The sequence below is a fragment of the Arvicola amphibius genome, chromosome 3 (assembly GCF_903992535.2).
Source record: "Arvicola amphibius chromosome 3, mArvAmp1.2, whole genome shotgun sequence".
Taxonomy (NCBI): domain Eukaryota; kingdom Metazoa; phylum Chordata; class Mammalia; order Rodentia; family Cricetidae; genus Arvicola; species Arvicola amphibius.
This window is the reverse complement of record NC_052049.1, coordinates 115,929,640-115,951,295: the sequence shown is the minus strand read 5'-3', so window position 1 is coordinate 115,951,295 and position 21,656 is coordinate 115,929,640. Positions and strand designations below refer to the sequence as shown.

General features: G+C 42.2%; 1 protein-coding gene across 5 annotated transcripts in view; it reads right to left on the bottom strand.

The window, feature by feature from the left end:
• Cadm1 (cell adhesion molecule 1) overlaps positions 1-21,656 on the bottom strand; it is a 328,628-nt gene that overhangs the window by 18,912 nt on the left and 288,060 nt on the right. The window contains exons 7-9 of one of the 5 annotated variants that reach the window (XM_038321949.1): positions 20,413-20,585; positions 15,594-15,674; positions 5,075-5,107 (exon numbers count right to left, since the gene is read on the bottom strand). In XM_038321949.1, the coding sequence (XP_038177877.1) occupies positions 5,075-5,107; positions 15,594-15,674; positions 20,413-20,585 (287 nt within the window). Of the gene's footprint in view, positions 1-5,074; positions 5,108-13,798; positions 13,995-15,593; positions 15,675-20,412; positions 20,586-21,656 lie in introns of those variants that run through there. The other 4 variants (XM_038321953.1, XM_038321950.1, XM_038321951.1 and 1 more) reach the window with 4 other exon arrangements.

Genomic DNA, 21,656 nt, shown 5'->3' with positions numbered 1-21,656 from the left:
GCACACTGCCATAGTTGGATAATTTCTGAATAAATATAATTAGAAGAGTTTACCATAGTACTGGGTGTACAAGCAAGGAAACACAAAATCTACCTCCCAGAATTGCTTTGGTTTAGGTATTTTTCTTTCATGTTAAAAATTAGACTCCTCTTATTTTCTCAAAGAAAATGACAAAGATGCACTTTATGAAGCAGAGAATATTTCTCAAAAGGAAACATTGTGATTTAATAATAAGTGGGAAATTACTTCTTGGTTCTTCTATTCAAAGTTTCCTATCATCTAGTCAAACTCTTCTAGTCACGTCTAATTAAAATGCATGCAATGCATTTCTTTGAACTCCGTTAAACAAATGAAAGTTTACTTTTGTTGCATTTGTTTTTGTTTTGCAATTAAGGAAGTCCTAAGGTGCAGACATGAGAATATAATTTATGCATGAAGGCTGTCTCTCCTGCACAGACTCATGTTTGTTTTTTTCTGGTGTTACAGGTGCTGTGGTTCAGGCTAAGCACTGTGCACTTCTGGAGTTTCTCCTTCTTGACAGCACCTGCTGGCTTCTCAAAGTGGTTATAATGTGGCAATTTTAAACCAGAAGAAAAACCTCAAAGAATTAGAATCAGTTAGAAATCCCAGCCATTTCAATAAATGCAAAAATCAAGTATACCTAAAGAGGCTCCTGGATTTGATTCATCAAGTTATCATATATATATATATATATATATATATATATATATATAATATATTACAGAAAATTATGGAAAAGAACAATTAGATAAAATCCCTAGGAAAGAAAACCTCGGCCCACCGGCCTTCGCACCATTCTCATCAGGAAAAACAGAGTAGGCGACGTCTCTCTCTTACCTACGCAGCACACATCTGATCACTTGGCCATGTCATGGAAACTGATACTTCCACCACCAGCCATAAGAGTTCAGACGCCCCCGGTAGTTTATATCTAAAAGCTCAGTCATCCTGTTCTTCCTGCTTTGTCAGCTTTTGTGGAGAGTTTTTCCCTTCTTCCCATTAGCAGAAATTTGGTTCACGCCGTTAAACAGCAGCACATAGTTTCCAAGCTGCATATCAAGGCTGCAACGCAATCTTCAGGTCCTGCAGCCATTCGTAAACCTCTTTAGCTTTGTTCTTGGGTAGAACATACAATGTCTGCAGAGTCCCTTGACTGAATGACAGCCCTTGAATGCCATTGTTATGTACTCATACAGAGATGTACAGAGCTACATACACAGACGGTGGACATAGCGGTTGTAATCACGTGCACTGCTGGCTAGTCTTCTTTCAAATGGGCTTAAGAATTTCCCCACGACTGAATCCCATGTAAGATAAGGACATAACACAATGTTTTCAGAATTCTGTCACGGTCTGCACTAGTCATAAACCAGGGACAGGGAGACTCGTGGGGTAGGTACCTAAGACAGGTAGTGGGCTGGTGTGTGGGCTTGATCTCTAGCACTGGCCAAATACTTTGAAACCAAACGAAAAAGAAAAAAAAATGTCTCAGAGGCGTTCTCCATTTCAGAATGAATTAATCTATTTAAAGACTCATGTGGAATATGAAAATCCATGAGATCGTCAGCCTCCACTGTTTCAACAGGTAGAAAAGGCAGGCTGAGTTAGAAAGAGTGGGGAGAACGGGATGGGGGAGGGAGGGAAAGAGAGGGGGAGCGGGAGGGAGGGAGGAAGAGAGAGAGAGAGAGAAAGAGAGAGAGAGAGAGAGAGAGAGAGCCCCAACCCAGAAGCCAGCTGATTGCAGTGCAGCAGAAGCACAAGCGCTATTCCAGACCATGGGCATGCTGTCACCCGACCCCTCGTGGGGGCCAGGGGGAGGGGAGGGAAAGGGAGAGGGAACACACAGGACAGAAAAGAACAAGGCACAAGACATTTAAAAAGTGCCCACACTGAAACAGACAGACAAAAACCATCACACGCACCCACACGCCAAATAATCAGGATAACGACGACACCACCCGTGCGCTAACCACCCATGCATGTCTGCCAGCAGCTTCTGACCACGAGCTATCAGGATTTGGCAGTGGTTTTTCTTGTTTCTTTTTTTTTTTTTTTGTATTGTTCAACATGCACACACAACACAGGTTTTTTTTTTGTTTGTTTTTGTTTTAATTTTTCCCTGTGCAGGCCTTTAAGGATGAGCTCCGAAACCACAAATGCTCAAAATCCTTATTCAGAGACCCCTTGTGACAGCCTTGCCTAATAAATAAAAAAATCTCATTCTTATGCTCACATTATGTTTGCTCTCAGTGAGATCCTTCAATATGGTGGTGAATTGTTACTTGGTTTTCTTTTGGAGAAAATCCATTTGGTTTTGAATCATGCCCATGCACTTCCAACCTTCCAATACATGCTTATTCCAATCAGTTATTGGTAAGAACAAACAATCAACATATAGAAACTAGAGTAAACTTCATACATACTCTGGCAACACAAGCTGGAATAAAGAATTGTAATGAGTCTTCATAGGGAAATCCTGAAAAGGTTTTTTGGTTTTGTTTTGTTTTTGTAAATGAAAGAAAACAGCCATATGGTAAAGTCCAGTATAACTTTTGAGAACAACAAGATGGTCACAGCTGGCTGACTTAGTATGTCTTGTCATTTCAGTTGCTAAGTTATCAAGCCACTTAATATTTTTTTTTCTGGGACCACAACACCATAAGGACCGCCTCAAGACTAGCTGGGTCTCTAGTACTGGGATAGATCAGTTCTACCATACCACGTCCTTGTTAATCTGCTTCCTTGGTCTGTAATTTCCACCATATCCTGTTACCCTTTACAAGCGACCTAGAAAATTTCTTCCCTTTTCATCAAGTAAAATTTCAGACATTACTTTGGTTTACATTAGTGCTTTTGGCTGTGGGCTTGAGAGTTAGCTGGCCAAAATAGTGGGGGACCCTTTAAGAAGTGACTATGAGGATCAGAGACAAGCTGAAGAACGAATTTATAAACACACTGTGCAGAGATGAGCTGGGCTTAGCCACCATTTCTCTGGCTCTTTGCTGCTAAGGAGTCCAGTTGGAGGCACAAGAGACATAGGGTACAAGAAGGCTGTGCTTGCTACTTTCTCCCACGAGCTTCTCACACCCGAGTCTCACCCTATGGCTCTGGTGTGATATCGTCTCCAAATAAAGACAGTGGCTACTTCTCCTGGAGCAGACAAACCGACACCCTCCACCAGTATGCTAATTGATCCCAAGCTATGTGCCCAGAGAATCCTTTCCCTTTCCGACCTGTTTAAAGAGACAGACCTGATTAAATGAGTAGCCCCAAATCAGAATCGACTTCTAGGTGACTTCTCCATTTTTAGGCCAGGACAAGTTTCCTAGTTCACATACTCTGTCTAGATCTTTAAGGACGAGTTCCACAAATACAAGTCCTTGGATTTAATTGAGGGATTGAAACATGGAACTTTGGGGGTTTTAGGGATAAATGGTCACTATTTCTTCAAAGAGGTCAGAGAATTTGGGAACCCAGGTTGTACTTGACCCTGGAGTTAATTATAGGAAACCCCAAAACTTAGAGTACTCAAAAAAGAATAAAACAAAATCTCTTGAACTACATTAAAACCACTGTAAAGCTCCGAGGCTATCAATAAATGTCAGGAGGTATTCAACACTAAGTTCAGTGGAGTGCAGAGTCTGAGATGTAGCCAACTCTGTGGACATCACCTTAGAACACACACAATTTATACCTGACTGATTTCTCATGACTATGGCCCCTTTAACTTACTGCGTGAACATTAGGACAGAATGAAGTGGGGAGTATGCTGGAGAGCCCCATAATTTCTAGGTTGTGGTGCTGTGTGTGTGTGAGAGAGAGAGAAAGAGAGAGAGAGAGAGAGAGAGAGAGAGAGAGAGACAGAGACAGAGACAGACAGAGACAAAGAGAGAGAGAGAAAGAGACAGACAGACAGACAGACAGACAAACAGGGAGTGAGAGCCCTGCTGAGCTGACCCTGAGTAAGGCAAGCTCTCCAGCAACACCAGCACAACTTTTACTCAGAGATGTCCAACTTTTAAGTCCTCAGACACCGTTGTCTAAGGAAGTCAGTGTGGGCTAGATGGCATTCTTTAAGCTGAATGAACAATACAGCTGACTGATCACCTCTTGTCACTTAGGTGATAGATTTTCACCCTGCAGAGCATTTAAAGTGACTGAAGCAGGCCCTTTTCAAATGATTCTCTTGGATTCAGTTATTAAAATGCAGCCCCCTTTAAACTAACATATCTACTCTAAGCACAATCTTGCCAAGGTTAAATTTGAGATGAGTAATAAAATAATATACAGATTAAACAGGACTCTCACTTTCTGACTGAAAAAAAGAAAGGAAGGAAGGAAGGAAGAAAGAAAGGAAAAAAGTTAATAGACCTGTCCCCATTGTTAGTCCCCTGGTGACAGGGGAAGAAGACAGGGTGTCCTGATGTCCCTGTCTGAAGATTGTGCACTCTGTTTTTATTCACCTTTTGGTTAAAAACAAACAAACAAACAAACAAAAAAAACTTAACCTACCTACCTTTTATTATTTGACTTGCAAAGTACCACACACTAAAGAGTGCATTAAAACCCCACTTCATGCTGTTCAAATGGACTTGGAACATTCTTGGGGAGTTGTTTCCCACCCAATGGAAACATAACCTTAAATGAATAGAGAGACTGGGGAGGCTAGTAGGTAAGGAACATGACCTCTATTTCAGATGCTAGCTCCGTAGACAAATACTTTTTTTCCATTTAATTAAAAATATTTTTTGAAGTCTCATGTATTTTAAGGTTTGGTATAGTTTATCAGTAAGGAGGAATGTGTGATGGACACCCTGGCATGCTTCCACCAGAGAGGAAGTCTCAATCTCACACTGCAACCATTGGCTATTGAACTCACAACAAAAATGACAAGACTCAGTGTAATGTCAAGCATTAAAAAATCATGGTGCATTTCTGAGATCAGTCTATTTGGAGCGTGAGTTCCCTTGAAGACTGCATTTCTCTTTTTCCCAGGCTTGCCTTGCCTCTCAGCAGCGCTGAGAAAGTAGATAAACAGGAATGTGATACCAACCGTGAACTGCTGGTTCTGTCGTCGCCGTGGTGTCTACAGACGGGAACAGAGGATTGGAGGAAGGGAAGAAACAGGAGGAACAGCATGCAAAAAAGGGGAGAATGGAAAAAAATGGAACAGATAATATATGAGCAAGCTTTCAAAGAACACCGCGTGACAAGCAATAATAAATGAAAAGCAAGGAGCATCTGAAGTGAGCGCACTGTTTTAAGACATGCCTTGAGCTCAAAGCTGCGAGCCAGGGAGGAAAACAGTAAATTCTTTGGTTCCGGGGGTCTTGCCAGGACACATGTATTTGCCAGTCAATAGTCAGGGGAACATGCAAAGTGATGAGAAACACCAGTGCAAACTCAGTGGCCGCTAGATGGTTCTTAAAGCATCGAAGCTCAGGACTGCGACAGAAAAGCTCAGTTGGAAGGCTGGTTAAACAATGGATTCAGACATTCAAACATTGCCTTTGTTTCAACCCAACCCACCCAGGCGCTGGGGCTTCTGGAATCAACTCCACTGTTAGGAGGACACTTTCCATCTGAAGCCCAGATGCTCACAGATGAATATGCAACATAGATTCGAGTTCTCCATCCACTGTATTATTTCATCAGAAGTTAGTTGGTAAGTTCAATTCATGGGAGTGAACATGTTCAAGACACACGTGTGCACACATACACACACACACACAGAGCCCGGATTCTTCATTCTATAAGATATGTTATAATCTACGAGGTCTGTCACAAAAACACACGTGTTCACACAGTTGGACAAACAGCACTTGGGAATTTCCAAGTTTCAAGAATCCAGCTATATATACATAGCTGTGTTCAGCACCACGTCCCCAGGTTTGGCTGTCAGGTTTCTGCTGTCCTGGCTGGGTCGGGAGACAGAGCTATTGTCTTCATTGGTGCTCTCCCACCTGTGACCTGTCTCTTCTACTTCTGATGCTGTTCAAGTTGGTTCCTATTAGCTTCTCTTCACAGTAAAATGCCTCCAAAGCACTCAAGGAGGGAATCTGCTCTTTACTTTTGGCTACAGAAGTGGGGAGTCTAGCTAACGAAGTGCACGACGGCCTTCTTTCCCCAGTCCTCTTAAAAACAGCCAACTTCACTCTGATGTCAATGCACTAGGCCCCACTTTCTTTCTCAGTTCTGCAGTTTTCAAGTGTGTTTCTTCCAGCAGCCCCTCCCTAGTCAGAAGCTGCTGCTGGTTGAAGCAGGATCCCGAGGGTTAAAAGTCACAAGCAATCCCCTGCCATTTTTATGATTGGGGTATTTAGCTGGCAGTTGTTCAATGACTTGAACTTGACACAGGCAATGTTTAAATGCACTGGAACATTAAGTATAGAACTTTTTTTGTGGGGGGGGGGGGTCAAATGAACCTGGAGCTTCTGATGTATAAATATGACACATGAATTCACACCGGCGTTCCCCTTCAGTTGGCATGCTTTTTGGGACAATAGGGGCCTTATTATCATCAAAAAAAAAATCAAAGCCCTTCTAAGGAGCCAGAATTAACCAGAGGTCTTAGAGGCCAATGCATCTTGATATAACTGATCACTAAATTTCTCAAGGACAGAGGAAGGAGAGAAAACCATAAAATACACTGCAGAAGAATATAATACTTACTTATAAGTCAAGTCTGTGGGCCTAAAATAGCAGTGAAAACAACACAGGAAATTGTACAGTTGAAACAAACCCTACACCAGATCCTTAAAAATGACAGATGCATCTCCATAGTTGCGACTTTTGAGTCCAACACTGGTTAAGGCACTTTAAATTTGAGGGGCAGGATCAAAGGCACATTTGTATAAACATTCATATGCATGTAATACATTTTATGGGCAGGCATTGGCTCCTTTCCAAAACAGAAGAAAAAAAGCAATAAATGTTTTGGCTCATTATTCTTGTGATACCACTTTTTAACATACCTTTTTTTTTTTAAACCAAGTAAACCATTAACATAAAATGAAAAAAGAGAGTGGATTAAAACCTTATGGTTAGAAGACTCAAAAATCAGATCTGAGCATTGACCAACAATCCCAATTTACTGTCTTCCTGTATTACAACATTATGTCACCTTCGTGACAAAATTAAACCAGATGAAGCCAGGCGTCAGCTCTTACATGGGCAGCAGACAATAAATGCAGCCATGACCACAGTGCATTTTGCTCCCAACTCTAGGGATGCGAAATCCATCAATTGAACCCAACAGAAGAGAAAAGGGCTATTAAGGAAAAACACTCTAAAACAGTTAAGCAAACACATATTCAAGTCAAACAACATGATTACTGCACTTGGAAACGGCAAACCTACGAGCAGCAATGGATGGAACGCTGCGGCTGGAACACAGGTGGGTACGGGGCTTAAATGGGGATTAAGAGTATGTCTGGGGAGCTACTGACTCTGTTTCTCAGAGCATCTGGTGTGCGACCTGAGCAGAGGCTATTTCGAGTTAAGAGAAAATGCTTTAGACGTGACTGTGTGCTCCCCCCTGGAGTGGGGGGGCAGCACTAGGACAGGATCTAATTCTCCTTCATAATTGCATTATGACACCATGCAGAAACCATAGACAGCTTGGCTCTACAGTGAGTACAGAGCTATGAAGCATGATTTATTAGGGTATCTTCAGAAAATGGAGAAAAGTGCAAGTCCTCCCCCCCAAACAATCGGCTTCTGGGGTGGTCACTGGAGCATTTTATAATATTTTATTTGTGGGTAAATGCAAACATGCCAGTGTAAGTTATAATTGCAATAAAGGCCTTGATTAGTGTCTGACTGCCCTCACAAAGCTCTTTAAACCTTATGTGTTGTCTTAAAAAAAATCTTTGAGCTAGGCCTATGAAAAAATTGGTTACAAAAAGTAGAATGGGAGACATTGGCTCTAATATATAAAAAAGTTAAACCACTGTCTCTAGTTTTAATTATAGTGAGGGCAAATGGATTGTATATTATTTATATGTTTAAAATAAAATAAAATAAAACCAAGTCAATCCCTGTTTTCACAAATGCAGAATGTATAAAGTTTCACTTGGCATGTACTCAAGGTTTTATGAGTCTACAATCAAAAAGAGGTGAGCTAGGGCCCACACTGACTTGGAAGGCACTCATTTCACAACACGGACGTCCCTTCTTAGGCTCACAGGCCTGCAAACTGCTAATGGGGCCCTGCCTCAAATCAGCAAAACAATCACACATTCCATGTTGAAGTACAAGATATTTGCAAAATGAAAAAGCTACGACAGTGTGTGAGATTAGAGACAGTAGCCACTTAACCAAGTAGCCAAGAAGCAGTGTGTGTGTGTGTGTGGGGGGGGGAATCAAACAAAAACCAAAAAAGCCCCACAACCTGCCTGAGAGGCAGCTGGGCAATATTTAGTGGAAACAGTCATGTGTAAGCCCCACTGTGGCCTGTTCTAATCCTTTCAGATGGATTCTCTCCAACTTAGAATTGTTCATTGAGTGTGACAGACTGGGGGCTTAAAACTAATCCATAAATTAGTCCATGGTCTCAAACACAACAGGTGCCATAAATGAAAATGAAAATCCTAGGACAAAATTAAATTCACTACCTCACTTTTCTTACCAATTGATCTCTGCTGTTCTTGCATCACGACACAGAGTCGCAGTAAGGCAGCGCGTGGCTATGTGAGACTAGCGTGGACATTAGAAAATGCCATGGGTACAACCTAGAAAGACCAGCTTACCCTGGAGCCAAGTTAGCTGTAAGTAATCAAGACTCTCCTGTTTTGCCAGCCATAAGCTAAGGTGGAAGTGGGACAAGCAGTCTGGCAACATTTTAATACACTTGCCCCCAGTTTATTTTCTTAACTAAAGTCAATATGGAACCAACGAGCTTTCTTAATTGAATTCCTCTTCAGTGTCTGCTATGGAGGGACTTTAAATCTTAGCACCAGGGCAGGCAAAGAATTCCCCTGACGATTTTACTTCATAGTTGTGCTGTACTTGCCAATATATATTAAATATGAGTATTTTTTTTCTCCCCCGACTTTAACTTATTTGAAATCTGTTGAAAGCAAAAATAAGTTCTGGGAAATTTGGGTTTCAATTTTATTTTCTATTGGTTTTCAATTAATTTCCTTGCCACTTATGTTCTGCTTAATTAACCTACCATTCCTTAATGATGGAGAAAGGGGCTAAGAACAGAGCTAAGCTAAAAAACCTAAACCGACATGCCCTAAGAAAGCTATTTTATGTGTGTGCGTGCATGCATGTGTGTGTATGTACTCACCAGTCTGGGTGCATGTAGAGACAAGGGGTCAACGTCAAGATGTCCTTAACTGCTTCTCTACCTTATTTATTTATTTATTTATTTATTTATTTATTTATCTATTTATTCATTCATTCATTCATTCATTCATTCATTCATTCATTCATTATTTATTTATTTAGAGACAGAGTCTCTCACTGAACCTGGAACTCACCATTTTGTCTAGCCTGGGTAATTGTGAGCTCCAGGGATTCTCTTGTCTCTGCTCCCAAGTCTGGGACTATATGCACATGCTGCCACACCCAACTTCCTTCATGAGTGCTGGGGATCCTATCTTAGGCTTTCATGCTTGAGGAGCAAGCACTTTACCCATGGAGCCCTAGCTCCTCGGCTCCTCAGCCCTAGCATACTTTCTAAATGTCACTTTCCCCTTAGAGTGAAGAGATTGTGAGTCTCAGAACAGCAGGAAGGGGAGCTGATTTTGTTGTTGTCGTTAAGCAAGTTCAAGTTTTGTTAAAAGCTTCTTCAAAATTGTTCACTCTGTGCAGCCCATGCCCCAGAGATCTTCTCATTTGCAAACCAGATGTTCTGCAAAATTATCGGAATCTGTGGAGTGGTTTCCCTATGGCATGTCTCTGGATGTCAGTGGGAACACACCAAGGGGTCAGGACTCAAGCCAGGGGAGGAAGGGTTAGGAGTGCTGCCGCAGGGAGTGTGCTGGCCAGAGAGAAAAGGAGGGGGGCTCTGCAAGGCTGACTGAGATTCCTCCTGCATGAGATCCTGGAAGACTGTGCCCTTCATCCCCTTGTTCCTACTGCTGGGAGAGCTCCAGGTATCATGTCTGAATCCCACGAAATCCATATTCGTGCTATTATTTACGGGTTCGCTGACAGATGTTGGGCATGGAAACCGGTTGGATTTCTATCTCCAGGATCAACTTTGAAATAAAGAACATACATTTAGGAAAATTAGGATAGAAATAGCAGAATGAAGACATCTCATCTCACTCTCCATCCCTCACTCTGTTTAAAAAAAAAAAAAAACAGTTGAATCTGATGACTTTCAATATTTGTGGTTTTCTTACTTTCTTCTGCTCCTTCCTAAGCCAGCATGGGTCAATGCTGGCTAGATATAAATGAGGCAATAGATAGTGGGTTTACAATTACTGGCAAAATGAAAATGTAGACAGAACAGTATGAAAAGAAATGGACATGCAAAGGTGGAATACTAGGTAAAAAGAGGCTCATTAATATTAATTAGTGCCCTAATAATATTCCTGTCCTCAGGCATACTGGCATATCAGTTACTCTGTAAGTGTTCAGTACATGAAGGAAGACTCATGTATTAATGGTGTAGACGCCAAACCTAGGAAGAAGACAGTTCAGTAAACGTCCTAGGATGAAGGATGTGCGTTTCTTAGAAAAAAGGGGGCTTTCCCTAGGCAACATCAATAGACACACCTTGAAGAGAGATGCTGGAAGTACATGGGTTCTTCATGCTTCATTTCCAAATGCCACTCTTTCGTATCTGCATTCTAGCTGTTACTTGACAGCACTGAGCAAAGAATACTTCTGTGATGTCTCCCGTGGCGCCTGTTGCATTTGACACTTAACACTCAGGTTGCAGGGATCTCTCAACTACACAGGAAGGGGTTTAAGGAATCCTTCTCTGCACACACTGTGGGTGCTCAATCTTTGTGGAATGCAACCGAAAGGCAGATCAGCTTATAGCCCTTGCACCCTGCCATTACCAGTAGCACAAGGTTGAAATCACTAAGCTGAGACTTGGGAAACTGAGTCCTCTACGTGGAATAAAGCTCCATTACGACTTGGATGGCCACACTATAGACTTGGCACCGAGCATACGTGTCTTCTCCTTTACATCTAAGACATGGCATGCAAGCTCGGTGTAAGTTCCCTTATTGGCATACACCCCAAATGCCATTGAAGGACAAAGCCTACGTCTGCCTCCTTTATATGACCCAGTTCACATTAACATTGGAAAAAAGCCTATGCTATCAAGCTGTGAAAGCCCAAATAATAACAAGGGTCTGAGGCTAGGAGCCACTTCCTCCCAGGTATATTGGATTTTGAGTGCTTTGACACCAATAAGAGAAACCTTGCTATTTTCCTTTCCAAGAAACACCAAGTATTTAATTGAATACATGCTTAAAAAAAAAAAAGAGAAAAACTCATTTAGAAATGACCTACTTCATTCTTATAAAAGCATATTTAAATGCGTCTCACAATCTGGCCCTATAGCTATTCATTCTTATTCTAAGGCTGCTTTAATTTTTTTTTTAATTTATGGTAGTTGCGTGTACATTGCGACCCACAGGTTGAGCTCCCCCTGGCCTGAATTTTGTATCTAAACTGTCAGGAGTGTGTACGATTGAATGCTGGGAACTTTCCTGGCAGTCTCCATCAAGCAGCCAGGTCAGGACTCCACCAGATAGGAACAATACAAGATCCAGATTAATTAAAGAGAGAAACAGACCACTTTCCCAAGCAAGTTTCAGAAAGGCAGCCTGACCCAATGGAGAGGAAGAGGCTACAGCTATTCCCAAGCACAGAGACAGGGACTGCTACTAGCCCCAAAACATGGGGTTCTTAAGAAGAAAGGTCAAACAGTCCATCTGGCTTGCTCTCCCGTGTCGTGTCACATACTCTCACAAATGAAGAAGCCCCAAGGACAACTTCATGTGACAAAAAACAAAACACTAAGGGTGGGAGTTTCCCAAAGCCAAGAGCTGAGCAGAACCAAATGATCCCAACGTCAATGAGCAGGAAAGATGAGAGCGACACTTTTGAACTTTAGGGCAAATGCCAACGAAGCTCTACATGGCTTCTCACCCAGTTCTATCCTCAAATTGTTTCTTATGTGGAGAGGCCATAGAATAATATCAATGGTAAGGCTATAATTTGGTTGATATGGTAGATGGATAACGAATATTCTTCCTTCTTTTTATGTTTGTTTTTGTTTTTTGTTTTGTTTTGTTTGAGACAAAGCCTCACTCTGTAGATCAGGATGGCCTCCAACTCAGAGATCCAGCTGCCTCTGCCTCCCAAGCACTGGGATTAAAGGTGTGCACACCATGCCCAACCTGAGTGTTCTTTTCAGTTCTTAACACCTGCAGAAAATTTTCCTTAGGTAGGGCAACCCTTCAGGTGTGGCTGACATGTCACCAGATTGCTTCAATTGGAGAGAACAGTATGCAAAGGCCACTGCTCTTCTAGGAAACTAGGAAATGTAAGAGTGGAGGAGAGGGGGCAAAGAAGAGCTGGAAGCCATAGGAGTCCTCCCCTTTAAGGTTCAGAATGGAGCTGTAGCATGTGTTGAGAGAGTCAGATGACTCGGAACAGAATACCAGCCTTCCTTCCTAACAAGGGGAACAATTCCATTATCCTGGCGGGGGAAGATTGGGGATATCTATGCAAGGCTTCTTTTGGAGAATTCAGAAACCAACTGGGACCTTTTGAGCTTAAAAATATTTTTTTTCTATTGCATTTGTACATTTTCCTGGTAATGAAACTCTGACCTGGGGAATGGGTTTCAGTTATTGTGCTTGACTTAGGAGGAAAGAAATAGCTGACTGTGGCTGCTGCTTCATTTTCCCTTAGAGCCCCAGCTTTACGTTACTGTTGCTGGATTCAGCTGTTGAAGCTTTTAAGGCTAATGGTGACTGTAAATGTACCCAACAGTACAAGAGAGAGGAGGAGTGGAAATTAATTTAGCTATCCATTTGTCAGGATCCCGGCTGGAAGGTTCTTTAGGAACCAATCTAAATCTAGAGGTTAGCCTGAACCTTTAAAATGGGACACAGAACCAAGTCCATAACCTTTAATCTGTTTGGAGAAGAGGACACATGTTAAATTCTACAGGTTGCTTTCTGGGCAAGATAAATATGTAGAAGGTAACCTGTTAAGTCACAGTAGCCCTAAAAGATCACTTCCATCAAGGTGACAGATTCCATAAGGCTGTTTTAGTAGCAATGTTAGTTTAATGACTCCTGGGTGTGACACCGATGATCTGGGCATTCATTACCACAGGTGCATTTGGGGTGTAGAAAGCAGTCGAGCGCTAACACCCACAGACCGAAGTGCACCTGCGAGATCATCCTGAGTTATTCTGAATGGAGGGGCCAGCGGCAGAGACAGAAGTAGACACATTCTGATTAAAGTCATCTCTGATGTGGACAGAAATATGGTGTTGTTTATTCTAAGAGTTTCTTTTTAGAACAAGTCTGGGCCAGCAGAACTGTGATCACGATGAGTTGTAGATATTGCAGGACCTCAGAGGAGAAGGAGGTCCTGGGGAGCAAAAGATTAAGAGTTGTGAATTAGAGCAACTCGGGTGACTTGAAAGACTGATTGTAGTGATGGAGAAGAGTCAGGGAAAGCTAGCCTCCTATTTAAAAAAAAAATCAAAAACAAAAACCTAAGAGAGTGATGAGATCAGACACACATGAAAAAGTGTTGTTTCACATTCAAGAAAAACGGGGGGTTTATCCACAGAATGAGTGAAAGCTTTATTGACTTCAGATGTAAACCTTTACAGATACCTAAATAGAATCTTCTACCATGGGAGGTATAAAGGCTGGGTCATACTTCGCCAAAGATGAACACACTGCTAGTGATACCTATACCGTTGGTTTATTTGCTCTGACATCCCAAGGGCCTTTCACAGGAAACGACGTAACCTGGAAAGAAAAGCACGTGCCTAAAGGGCTGAGGATATATTTCAGCTGTACATGCTTGCCTAGTATGCCAGAGGCCCTGGGTTCCATCCCAGCAATGCCAGCCAAGCCAAACACAATCTAAACCACATACCCAATCCATTTTACTAAATAGAGAAGAGACAAGGGACTGGATTCTTAGGACGAAGCACCAGCAGAACGGCTGCTGTGGACATCCAAGCAGAGGAGGAGGAACATCTCTGATGCGGTAATGAAGACTACAGATGTCAGGGATTGGTCTACTACACACAAAACTGAATGCACTAAGAAGCAGGGGGAACTAACAGCTCAAGCAGGAACACACAGACAAGAACTAGGAAGCAAACTTTCTAGATGGAGCCAGGTTTAAAGTGAGACACAAAACCAATTGATGGATTTTTCAGAAGGTATAACATTTAGTATAGGCACAGATGTGCTTGTAGCCCGTATTTAGGAAGCCCTTCAGTGGTGGTTATGGCAGAGATCTTTGTCTCACTGCAATAGCTGCGAAGTGAAGAAAACTTGGATTAGACGGTCCATTGTAATATCTACTGGTGAGGCCTTCTCTTTCACTGGGCACTTAGCATTCTGCCGTCTCATTGACTCTTGAGCAAATGGAAAAGAAAACCTCCAGAGAAATCAATGTGATCCTAGAAGGTGGTTCCTAAAGAGTTGAACATGAAGAGCATCAAGTGAGATATTCAGTGTGTATCAAGGAGTCCAGGGATGAAATGGCTGGACTCATGGCTCAAAGGGACAAGGGACACTTGCCTGGTAACAGACCTAAGTGGCAAAGTCACTTTTTAAGAGACTCTTTCCTCCATTAGAGTGGACACTTGGAAGTAGCGGTTGGGGTAGGCCTGGTCTAAGAAGTTCTGCACATTTGAGTTGGTATAGTACAGCCATGAGCTGTCCTTTCTTGTTAGACTAGAAGAAAGGCCAAGGCTTCCAGTCAAGCAACACCAAACTATTTGAGAGCCACGGGGTACCAGGATGAGGAGGGAGGTCATGTAAAAAAGAGGAGGTGCACATGAGTGGTCAGCTTGGAAAAGATTGTCTCCCTCTGTTCCCTGCAATCTCCTGGGCAACAAGAGGCCCAGGCAGCCCTACTGCCAGCAGGCACCCATTAGAGGAGGGCCGATGGCAGTGCGGTCCATAGTGTGGCCTGAGGACGCATGCTGAAATCTAGTGCATGTAGTTTCTTCATGTGGATTAAGATGAAATTTAGACCAGGACATGATCCAGGCCACAATACTTACCAGTTCATCAGCTGGGGCCAGGCAGAAGCTACTGGAGGGTTTAGTTGCCAGGCAGCCATTTTTTCCTAGTGTTTTTGCTTTGGGTGGTGAGGCTTCAAAAAGAATTGCCTCACACTAAGGTGCTAGTCATCTGATCAGATGTTAAAGGTCCTTCTAGATCCTTAAGATTCAATTCAAGAGTATAGTATCGAGTGTCTCTGGAGTTCCAAAGTAAAGGAACAGTTAAGCTCAGCTGACTTACAGGGAACAGCTAGGCTTCTCTTTGTTTATACCAGAAAGACAATATACATTGAGGACATTTCCAATGGCGATGAAGGTACCATACCTGTGATGATGGTAAGGATGGTGGTGGTGGTGGTGGTGGTGGTGGTGGTTGTTGTGGGAGGAGGGATAGTTGTGGGGGGATCTGGATAAAAAAAAAAAGAAAATCAAACCCACAATGCTGAACACAACAATGACCAGTAACGACAAACAAAGGCATGAGACACCGAGATGTTGGTTGGATGGCTCGCTTCTTTAAACCATCAAGTTCCTTGCCCTCAGAGACGTTGGTCTGAAACTACACGGCAAAGCCTCAGTTGGAAGAGCTAAGAAAAGAAGAACAGCTTTCTTATGCATGATGTGAATAAAAATGAAATGAGAACCAGAAAAGGGAGAAAAAAAATCTAAACGCTCAAAACCCTTAACCTCGCCAGATCTTAAAGGCAAGGCTAAGTCACCTCAGTGCCAAGAAAGCACAATGGCTGTCCCTTTCTACTTCACAGATGGGAGGAAAGAGGAGAAAGGAGGCGCTGCATTTAAAGGGCTTGGATCAGCCAAGGATGGACGTGGCACTGCACACATGCTCTCTGCAAATGCTAACTTCATTATTCTCCATCAATACAGCCCAGCAGGAAGAAAAACCACCTCTGTATCCATAATAAGTACAAAGAAGATAGAATGTCACCACGAACAGAGTACCAAGTTCCAGGCAAGTGAGATTTTACTGAGATGTTATTTTTTAAAAGTCAATAAATTTTTACACCTTATAAATATTAATAAGCTGCCTTTGCTCATGTTAAAAGCTTGACCTAAGTGGACCACAATGATAAAAATGAAAGAACATCTTCCACCTTGTAAACAAGAGAGCTAAATATAAATGAGGTTTGACCCTTAAATCCAGGAGCCCAAGAGGAAGCCTCTGTCTGGTACCTGATACACTGTATTTCTGTCATCTCAAAAATTATTTGGGGATAAGAAAAGGGCAAAAAAGAAAAAAAAAGTCTAGGCCCAGATGATCAAACTGAATGTGTTAAATTGTCAGCGAGACTTTGAACTAAGCAATCACTCTGCTGTAATAGAGCAGAGGACGATTTGAAGGCTTTTGATTCTAAATTTTATCTAAAGCACGTCAGCTTTTTCTCCCTGACACATCTGGGGTCCTTTTATCTTCAAGTGAGCCCTCGGATTGTCTAATTAATACATCAAAACTTTAATTATATATTGCACCTTTACTGGGTTTGGCACAACTTCCTGGAAGTTGATGGAATGACTCTTTTGGTGCTTGGCTGCAAGGTCTGCATGAAATGATATCTATCATTGATCAATAATCAAAGGTTTTCATTTTCTTCACCAACTGCTCCTCTCACACAATGAACTTGATAAGGAAGAACCAACAGCAAATGGCTCTGCTTTATGACAGGCTTTTCTCCTTGAAGATGAGGAAACAAGCAAATTAAACTGTTGTTTAATGCAGTCTTCAATGAGTCAAAAAAAAAAAAGGGGGGGGGGGCTGCAGGCAAAGTCTCATCCTAAGAAGCAGAAATGATGAAATTTAAAATTTAAATCACCTTTTAAAAAGAACAGGATAAGAAAAAGCCGAGCATCATTTCAGTCTTGTCCTTTGGAGTGGTTTACGGAAGCCACCGGTGAGAAAGTTGTCTTTGTGATTGGGCAACTGGTTTGAACACATTTACATCAATGACAGGTGCCAACTTGAGACAGATGAGCTGAGTGCCCTGAGACTTCAGCCAGCACGGGAGACACTGCCTCCATCCGCTACAAGTAAACTGTACAGAGCGTCCCTCCTGTCCATGCAAGGGACAAATAATAATGTGCTTTTTCTGTTTGCTTCAATTATAGTATTGTCACTGAACAGCAATATTGCTACTAGGAAGACTTGCTCTGATGTACTCTAATGTTATTTTCCAAACCTCTTCTAAACGCAATAGCACAAAGCATATGATGTGTGCAACACGACAAGAATGAGCATGAATGTGATCTGAAGATATGATTATGAACCAAAAGACAGACAAGATGAACAAGGGGATAGATGTCAGGGAGGTCACCAGGACCTCTCAATATGTAAAAATGGTCCATGTCCAGGAATCTCCATCACTACGGGGCAAATCTGGTCCTTCACATCTGGCTCAGGAAACCTTGAATGAATCAGATTCCATTATCAGGTGAAACGTCCTTGCTGAGGTCATTTTCAGTAAGAAGGGTAGCACAAGGCCACTCTTTCAGAAATCAGAGGGCTGGGATGTAGCTCATCCGAGAGTGCTTAACCAGTATGCCAGAGGCCCGGAAATCAGTGCGCAGCCTCACAGCAAACAACAGAAAGAGCTGAGGCTAATGAGCTATGCCTGAGACATGGACGCTAAAAGAACAAACCCAACTGGGATTCGGGCTCTAACCAGCCAGATGCTTCAAGTAGAGAAGTTACTTCCAGAGAATTAGATATTTCAAAAGTGTAGCAACTTTTAATTCACAGAGTACTTTAAAAAATTGCAAAAGTACTACAATATATTGCTTTGGAAAGACAATCTGCCCATCTCTGCCCAAACTGTTAGAAGGTTTTGTTACTAGACCAGCAACACTTGGGTTTAGCATGTTGGCCTGCCATTCCAATGGTACTACTAGCAGGGAGCAAGACACAGAGAATCCCTAGTAGCCTGGATGGATCATGGATATGTCTGTATACAGGTATGTTTGCATAATACTAGTTGCATAGTTCCTATAATACTTGGTTTTCAAATAATGCATTGTGATTCAGGGGGCTAATTTTAGAAGGCCAATATTATTTTGGAGGGACTTAATCGCTCCTGACAAGCCATGAGAATAAGAGGAATTGCAAAGACCAACTTTGCAGTAGATTTTGGGATGACAGTATGGTGGCCCTAAGGCAATCTGGGAACCTTGTTATATGATTCTAAGCTTCATGTTATCATATGTTGAATGGGGTAAAAAATAAGCACAGATCAGGGTGTAGAAACTGGATGAGATCATCTAAAATTGTCAATGCTGGAAACAGCATAAAGGGAACACTCAACAAATTCTGGTTATACGTTCATTTTCCAAATTATGCAAATATGTTTGCCAAACAAGGCATCAAAATGTTTCTTCTCATCTTGAGAAATAGGAATAGTAGGCACTGTAAATTGAACCATTTTTTTTTTTTTTTTTTTTTTTTTTTTAGTTGAGAAGTGTGTCACAGACTGGCAGGAAGTGATCAATGCTTTTTGTAATGTGACGTCTGTAAGGAGAACTTGACTGGTGTCTATAAACCTGGGCACAAATGCCAGGGGCACTTCCATCAGGCTTAGACCTTAGGGTGGAAGGGGTGTCTGCAAGAGCGCAGAGAGGAAAGCATCTTCCATTCCTGCCAAAGAGTGCAGCAGAGCTGTTCTGCACCTTACCAGTTGGAACCAGGTGCCCTGTGCCCTTTCTCACCTACACAGCAGAACCATTCTCTTCCGTGGATTTCCTTAACTACTGAGAACAGTTCTGATGAGCACTAGTGAGGCTGAGAAGCATGCAAAGATAGCATACTCTACAAGCTTGCAAATATAGGGATTTGACAGGATCTTTTAATTCTACATTATGCTAAGGCAACAGTTCTCAATCTGTGGGTCTCAACCCCTTTGGGGTTGTATGTCAGATATTTACATTACAATTCATAACAGTAGAAAACTTACAATTATAAAAGTAGTAACTGAATAATTTTATGGTTAGGGTCACCACAGGGTTGCAGCATTAGGAAGGTTGAGAACCACTGTGTTAATGGGGGAAAAAACCCCTCAGGTATAGGCTAAGGACTATAATTTCATATTCATATAGGTATGGAAGAAAAGATGCTTCTCTGTTCAAAACTGCTTCTCCTGTTTTTTCTTCATAAGGAGGGTTCCCAGGTTCTGGGGCAGAATAGTCTAAATACTATTCCATATGTATAATGTATGTGTTTATGCCTATATTCACACACTTATAACTTAACTTGGAGTGTTTACAAAGCTATCATGAAGACAGGAATGTGGCCCCCATATTCAAATATTTCTAACTCATTATGTGTTGGGCCAGTGAATGACTTTTTCTTAACATAAAATGAAGAGACTTCAGTTGGACAGAAGAGATTCAATTTGATAGCACAAGACTATAGAGAGTGTACTTCTCAACTAAATAGAGGATATGCAAAATCAACAGCGAGATAGAAATGAGAAATGCCTGCTGCCATAGGTGTTCAATGCATATCTGTTGATTCTAAAGTGAAATTCATAGTAACATGCTTTAATAACCTTGTAGAAAAATGTCGATTAAGAAAACATATTTGTAAAAGTTGGCATTTGTGTCTAAAATAGAGGACATAGGTGGTCTGCGCAGCTGCAAAGACTTTGTATTTCGTGTGAGTGTATTTTTGTGAGTGTTCACTGGCTTGCAAAGTCTTCTGGATTTAATAGCTTCATGTTGAAAATAAGATATATCTTCTCATCAAAGCAGGAGAAAGGCTAGCCCACGTATCATAGGAAAAAAAAAACTGCTGGGAATAAATTTTCTGAGCTGAACGCCACTAATTGGTAAGGTTGAATATTTCAGACATTACTTCTAACATAGGATCCATGACCTGTGCCGGAGGACAGCCTTAGTACTTAGCACGATCAGAGACTGTGATCTCGTGGGAAACCCCCACAGTCAGAGGAGGAGAACAACAGTCACTGTTGAGCCAGGTGGGGACCACTGGGGTTCACCTCAGGCCAGGCTTCTTTAAGTTCATGTAGGACACCAACTGTTTTTTTTTTTTTTTTCAACTTGACCAACAGCTTTGGGGGTGAAGCCCAGGCAGCAGCTACATGCAGAGGGCAAGTAGGGGAGTGTTTTGTCTTCTCACGTACCGTATACATACAGCATGTAGTCCGAATGAGCTTTCCCGACTGTGTTAGAAGCCTCACAACGGTAAGTACCATTATCTGTTTTGTTTAGGTTATTGATGAACAGGTTTGGCCCGGACAGTACGGCATGTTGAGGCATTTCGTCATCGACTCTCACCCAAGTTACCATCACGGGCCTGCAGAGGGAAGTCGAGAAAGACAGGTCATGGGATCATTCCCCGCTCAGGTATCTGAATCCAATTTCTCATCATTGCAGCAAACTAACCACATGCAGGGTGACACAATTAACCGGACCCACTGGAGAGTGTGAGGGTCACAGAATTAAGACCATGCAACTGCCAAACATATGCTTGGGATATGACTTTAAAACACATAATCAGGTGTTTAGAAACCTTCAAGACTTGCTAAGTGGGAGTCTTATGATTCCCAGTTCACCTTCAGTAAGTTAGCAAATAAGCCAACATGGCCAACTGACATGCCCTGCTGTGTGGTTTCACACCAATTCGGCCAGGACAGAGCTCACCCATTGTTAATCAGCTCATTAATTAGAGAGGAAGGAAAAAGCAAGGTCTTGGCTAGTGGTGCATGCAATAACCTAGTGGTTACTAACATACCAAATGTTTGCTTGCTCAGAAACCTCTTGTGAGTTTTAAATAGAGGTTGACACCTAAACAGCCCTCCCCATCTCCCTTCATTCCTTTCTCCAGTGGGCACTGAACATGCTGGCTTTACTGCACAGCTATATCCTCAGCCTTCTTTAATTACCGTTTGCTCTCAAGGTTGCCCTAGCTGGGCTAGAACTTGGTGTGTAGACCAGGCTGCCCTTGAAATGGCAGTGAGTGTCCTGACTCTGCTTCCAGAGCAGCTGGGATTGCAGGGCTGTGCCATCAGCCCTGGTTTACACAGGATTTTGTTTTGATCTGTTTTTGGAAAAACTACATTTGATTCTCAAAAGATGCAATCACTTCCTCTCCATTTAGCCCGACTCTCCCCACCTGAGATGCCACTTGGATGGCCCTGTTCATCTTGTCTATCTGCTCCTGATCAGTAACTGGTTCTCTGTCTTCTAGGTCCAGAAATGGCTGGACCTTCCCTGTGAGTGCATTTGGTTCTGGATTAATGATGGAAGGACACATCTTAAAGTGGACTCTTTAGGTCCAACAAGGGAACTTGCTTATCAGAAATAAGCTTTAGTGACTTGAAATAGCACGTGTATCTTAAGACAGCCATTCGGAAGAACACATTTG